We start from the raw sequence: 5,300 nt of genomic DNA on the forward strand, positions 1-5,300 counted from the left end.
GAAGCAGCCGGCGGGGCGGAGCGGGTGGCCCGGCCCGGCCCGGCCCGGCCCGGCTCGGCCCGGCTCGGCACGGCTCGGCACGGCATGGCGGCCGCCCCCGCCGGGCTTTTCGCCGTCTACAAGCCCCCGGGGGTGTCGTGGTGCCGCGTCCGGGACGCGGTGCGGGCGCGGCTGCTGCGCGGTGAGCGGGGGGGGGGGCGGCGCGGAGGGGGCTGCCCGCGGGGAACCGGGACCCTCCTTGGGGGTCCCCGGCTCTCATCCCCCTTCCTAACCCCCCCCCCCCCCCGGTGTCTTGGCAGAGCTGAACGAGGCCCCGGCGCCCCCCCCGAGGCAGCGCATCCGCTTCCTGCCCGCAGCCCCCGGTGCCGGTGGGGCGCCGGGCTTGGTGCCCGCCTGGGTGCCGGTGCTGGCCGAGCACCCTCTCGGTAAGGGTCTGGGGTCGGGGTGGGGGTGCCGGGAGGGTGGCGGGGCCGTCCTGACGCTGCTTCTTCCCTTCGCAGTCCGAGGCCCCCGGTTCACGCAGCTGAAGGTCGGCGCTGGTCACCGGCTGGACGCGAAGGCCTCCGGAGTCTTCGGTGGGTCCCTGCCCGCTGCGAGGGCACGGGGAGAGCAGGTGGTGAGGGCCGGGGTGGTGCGGGGCCGTACGGCCGTGCCTCGCCGCCCAGGGGGAAAATAAAAATGCTTAAACATGGGAAAAATGGGTTGTGGGATGCTGGGAGCGCTGGGACGGCGGTGGGCTGCCACCCCGCTGAGGCAGCACACAGCTTTGAGAGACTCCGAGCTCGTCCGTGCGGCACCGTTAGTTATGCCCTGTAGTCCAACTGTGTTTCTCAGGCACAGCTTTTAAGGAGATGTGGCCCTGTCTGGAGGGGAAGAAAAGCATCGTTGATCGTGCAGCGCTGCCTAAATGCAGCTGAGGGTGAATAACAGGTGCCCCTCTCTCCTGTGTTTCAGTGCTTGGCGTGGGCCATGGGAACAAGCTGCTCACGGATCGGTACCACTGCCACCTGACCAAGGTAGGTGTAGGCCGACTGGGCTCAAAACACCCCAGTGCAATGCCACAGCTGACCCCTGCCCAGTGCCTCCGCTGGCCTTGTGGCAGAGTCTGAGTCTCAAACCCACCGACACTTCTCAGAGCTTTTCTGGGTCCAGAATTTCATCTTTCGTGTGAGTATCCACATGTGGCCTATGCATAGAGGACACAGGTATCTTTTTGTCCAACATCGTAGCAGCTTGCACGTTCTGCCAGCTGCACAGTACAGTATTGCTACTCCATTGCTCACTCTTTCCTAGATAAATTACACTCTTTGCTCTTCTTGAAGGTTTACACCGTTGGTGGGCTGTTTGGTAAAGCTACTGAGGACTTCTCTGACACCGGGAAGCTGGTAGAGAAGGCGACATTTGGTAAGGAACTGAGTAAACACATTTAAAAACCAACAAAACAAATAGCATTTCAACTGAATCCAACCAGGTAATTTGCACAATGATAAAAGGTATGCCCTAAATGCTTTCCAGTCTGTGTTTATGCATGCAGCCCCCATTCTGCAGAAGTCTTAGTCCACCTGTGCTGAATACAACTGCAATAAATACGAGGCCAGTCTGAGTCCTGAGCACAGTGGTTGCTGTGGATGGAGTGAGACCCAGACCTCTCCATAAATCATGTCTAGAGATAGTGGTTGGAAGCTTTTGCTGAATGAGGCTCCTCAAACACTTGATAGGAGGAACTGGAGCCAACATCTTGAAATCAGTTAAGAAAAATGATTCTTCCTTTGCAGTGCAGTGCTGTGCTGCTTGGCACATTAGCATGGTACAGCAAGTAGAGTTGACTCTGCCCTGCTAAAGCCACCTCTCAGCGGTTCTCATCAGCCCATTTAGATGTAACTGCTTGCCAAAGGGATGGTAATACCCTGATGGCACACTTCAGACTGCTGTCTTTCCAGTTTCTGGATGGATAATTGAGACTTTGTTTCTTCCTTAATATTTGCAGATCATATCACAAGGGAGAAGCTGGAACGGATTCTCGCTGTCATTCAAGGAACAAATCATAAGGCCTTGCTGATGTACGTATCCAGTGGGGAAATGCAGCTGCCCTGGTATGACTGCCATTTGCTGATCTTTAAAAGAAATGACGTGACTTTGTTTACCATAATCAAAGCCTTTAAAGGTTGGAGTGCTAAACAAGAACAGACAGAAGTTACTTGGAGTGCTCTGCACTCTGGTTGGAGGCAGCAGTTAAGCGTCCCTTTTGTGTTCTGAAATCTCCAGCTATTTTAGGACCTATTAGCTACAGCAGGACCTACAAAAATATCTTGTAGACGTGACCAAGCACCTCCCTCCTAATCTGTGCTACACTACTGACAGTACACATAGCATAGCATTAAAATTATGCAAAAACTTAATGCATAGGCAGTTTTAATAACAAGTGCAGCTCTGCTTTAATTGGAAGCGGGTATATTTTGAATCCCACTGAAGAGAAGTACTCAGTGTCTGCTCTGCTCCCTTTTTCCTTTTCCAGGCATTCTAACATTGATATGAAAACACAAGAGGCGTATGAGCTGGCTGTCAATGGTTTGATTCGTCCCATGGGAAAGAGCCCACCGATAATCACAGCAATCCGATGCCTCCAGTTTGCGCTTCCAGAATTCCAGCTAGGTAGGACTGGTACAAACTGCACAGGGGAAGTCTGAGTATATATCATGGCAAACACACTGGTAAAATTCAGTTTCTTGTTAGTAACAATGCAAAATGAATTGGTGGGAACTCTTGTATCAGCTGGTAATCACTGTAGACTTTCGTGATTTGTAGCTTCCAAGATCAAAAGGATCTTAGACTGAGGCAAGAAATCTTGCAAAGTAAATACCTGTGGGAGAAAGTTCTTCCTTATACCAGTATTTTAGTGTAACGCGGCTCAGGGGACGTGGGAGGGTGTTTAAGCATGGTTTGCTTTTCTGCAGTTTGTCTCCTATTCCTCACACATCATTTTTCTCTTATTACAAAGGTCCCTCTTCTTATCCACTTCAAAATAGCTAAACCTCTATATGATTCTTCTGTATCCTTGGGTTTGTTTTCTAACATATTCATTTCTGGAGGACCCAGGATACCCTGCAGTATTCCACAAAATCATAATCTACCTGTACTGTGTCTTAAATAGTCTATTCTACTGAATTGCTTCTTTCAGCATAAGTGTGAGGGCAAGGTCTGAGCTTGTGCCTTCTCTTTGCCTGTTCTAAAGGAATCTCTCTGACCTTCTAGAAATCCACTGCGTGCATGAGACTCAGCAGTACCTCCGAAAAATAGTTCACGAGATTGGTCTGGAGCTGAAATCATGTGCTGTGTGCACACAAGTGCGAAGAATACGCGATGGTGTTTTCACGCTGGACGACGCTCTCCTGAGAACGCAGTGGAACCTGCAGAGCATACGGAATGCAATTTCGGACTGTCAGCTTAAAGTGAGAGCAGAGCTGGAGAAAACACTGGGCCATCAGGATAAAAGCGTTCATAAGATGGCTGCTGAGATGGCCCACGCTGCCGACAGCTGAGCGTGCGCTACGGAAGGAACATCCACAAGCAATCTCTGTAGCACAATAACGTAGCTGCACGCTGACAGAATGATGGACAGCAGAAGGAAAGAGGTTAATTGCAGTTCACTTCCACCCTTGCCTTGAGATGACTTTAATCAGAGAGGCATTTTTTCATTGACAGGCTGTATCTGTTTTTTTTTTTAAGCATTGCAAACAGTTCATTAACAGGAGTTAGCTTTGCCAAAATTCCTGTTGACTTCAGGATTATTAGGTTGCCATGGGATATAGAAACCCATTCCCAAATTGTTTAGCAGCAGGAAATACAGACAGCATCTTACAGAGCTGTGTATTCCCGTGATTGCACAGATTCATTTGTTCCTTGCAACCAGCAGCATAACTTATCTACTGCACAAATTTTTATTTTCCCCCACGTTCTCATAGCAGGAGTGTTTTCCTTCCATTAGCCCCACTTTCAGACACCCAAGAGCCCAAAATCAGATTAGAAGGCGGCAGTGCAGGAGAAAACACAGCTTGCTTGAAGCAACACAGGGAAACGGTTATAACACAGACTAGGCGTGTGTGGTGGGGAAAGAGGCTTGTAGAGGACTGATACAAAGATGATTTAAACATAACTAAAACTGAAAGTGACCCAAGGGGAAAGTGACTGTTACAGGGTGCAGTACTTACAAAGCACACAGAATCATTAAAAAAAGTGGTTTTTTTTTTTTTTTTTTTAAGTACCAAAGGTATTCAGGGGTCTGTGGTATCCTGCCCTTTAGCAGCTGCCTGCAGACAGTATGTACTGCTCTTCCATGAAACTAAGTTCTGTAATACCAGTTGTTCTCTATTAGCTCATTATATATCGACTGGACTTAGCAGAAATAAACTTTATAAATTTAAATGAAAATTCTTAAGATATACTTGCTGCTACAACATGTGGTATTTTCCCAGCTACATATCTAAACTACAGACTTGCTAATTTCTAGAGATTTATAAACCTTAGAAAGCAATAGAAGGTATTTGTTCCTCTGCTGGGTTTGGGTAAAGGCAAGCATATTTTTGTCCTCGAGGTAGCCCGTAGTATAAGGAACGACTCTGGGAGGAGCACTAAGAGGGGCTGTGGGGAAGCATCTAAGTAGCAGAGTCCAGGCCTGAAGCATCCCTGAAGTCATTAACTCAAAACCTGGAATCTTCCCATTGTTCTGGGTCTCCCTGCGCTGCAACTCGCAGCCAAGGCAGCCGTGGAGCACAGCTGCCGCCACGTGGCACGTTCCTGTGCCTGCTGCAGACTCGCCAAGGGCAGTTTGCTCTTAGCTGCTTGGGTCTGTGCGCATTCATCCGTCGTGGACAATGGACTGAGATCAGGACACCTTCCACTGACGGCTGTCTTGTGCTAACCGAAGCGTAAACCGTCACTGCAGAAGCGTGAGTTTCGGAGCTGGCAGAACGCCGGCACGGCTACAGCTGCACCAGTGCTCCTAGAACTGCACGAAGTGGCCAAATTTAGGCTGTACAGTCACCCTCAGTCCTAGCACCTGACACTGAAACACGCACGCTCTCAACACAATTTTGCGTTTAGGACACCGCTCCCTTGCACAGTGACTCTGCATTTAGAGGTGAGTTAAGGGAATTCTGCCCCTGCCCGTTACTGTCACGCTGTCTCCACTAAGAGTCCTCAGAAAAGATTTGAATAATAGATCTCAAAGTTGTCTTGGAGCATTTTTTCAGAATTTGTTCCCAAGTTCATTTCATGTTTCCCAGGCTCTTAAAGTGAATTAC

At 49.7% G+C, this 5,300-nt stretch overlaps 1 protein-coding gene across 3 annotated transcripts; it reads left to right on the forward strand.

Moving 5' to 3' along the window:
* The first annotated feature begins 3 nt into the window (after nucleotides 1-3).
* On the forward strand, nucleotides 4-4,428 carry TRUB2 (TruB pseudouridine synthase family member 2). 3 transcript variants are annotated; one of them, XM_040531991.1, is made up of 8 exons: nucleotides 4-181; nucleotides 300-425; nucleotides 501-575; nucleotides 955-1,016; nucleotides 1,323-1,404; nucleotides 1,988-2,060; nucleotides 2,516-2,652; nucleotides 3,233-4,428. In XM_040531991.1, the coding sequence occupies exons 1-8, from the start codon at nucleotides 85-87 to the stop codon at nucleotides 3,250-3,252; spliced, it is 672 nt and encodes a 223-aa protein (XP_040387925.1). In that variant the 5' UTR covers nucleotides 4-84; the 3' UTR covers nucleotides 3,253-4,428. The 3 variants fall into 3 exon arrangements, with proteins under 3 accessions (XP_040387925.1, XP_040387923.1, XP_040387924.1); XM_040531989.1 differs by having other exon boundaries at nucleotides 5-181; nucleotides 3,253-4,428; XM_040531990.1 differs by lacking the exon at nucleotides 300-425 and having other exon boundaries at nucleotides 20-181; nucleotides 3,253-4,428.
* The last annotated feature ends 872 nt before the right edge of the window (nucleotides 4,429-5,300 follow it).

This window comes from Cygnus olor, chromosome 19 (genome assembly GCF_009769625.2).
Source record: "Cygnus olor isolate bCygOlo1 chromosome 19, bCygOlo1.pri.v2, whole genome shotgun sequence".
Taxonomy (NCBI): domain Eukaryota; kingdom Metazoa; phylum Chordata; class Aves; order Anseriformes; family Anatidae; genus Cygnus; species Cygnus olor.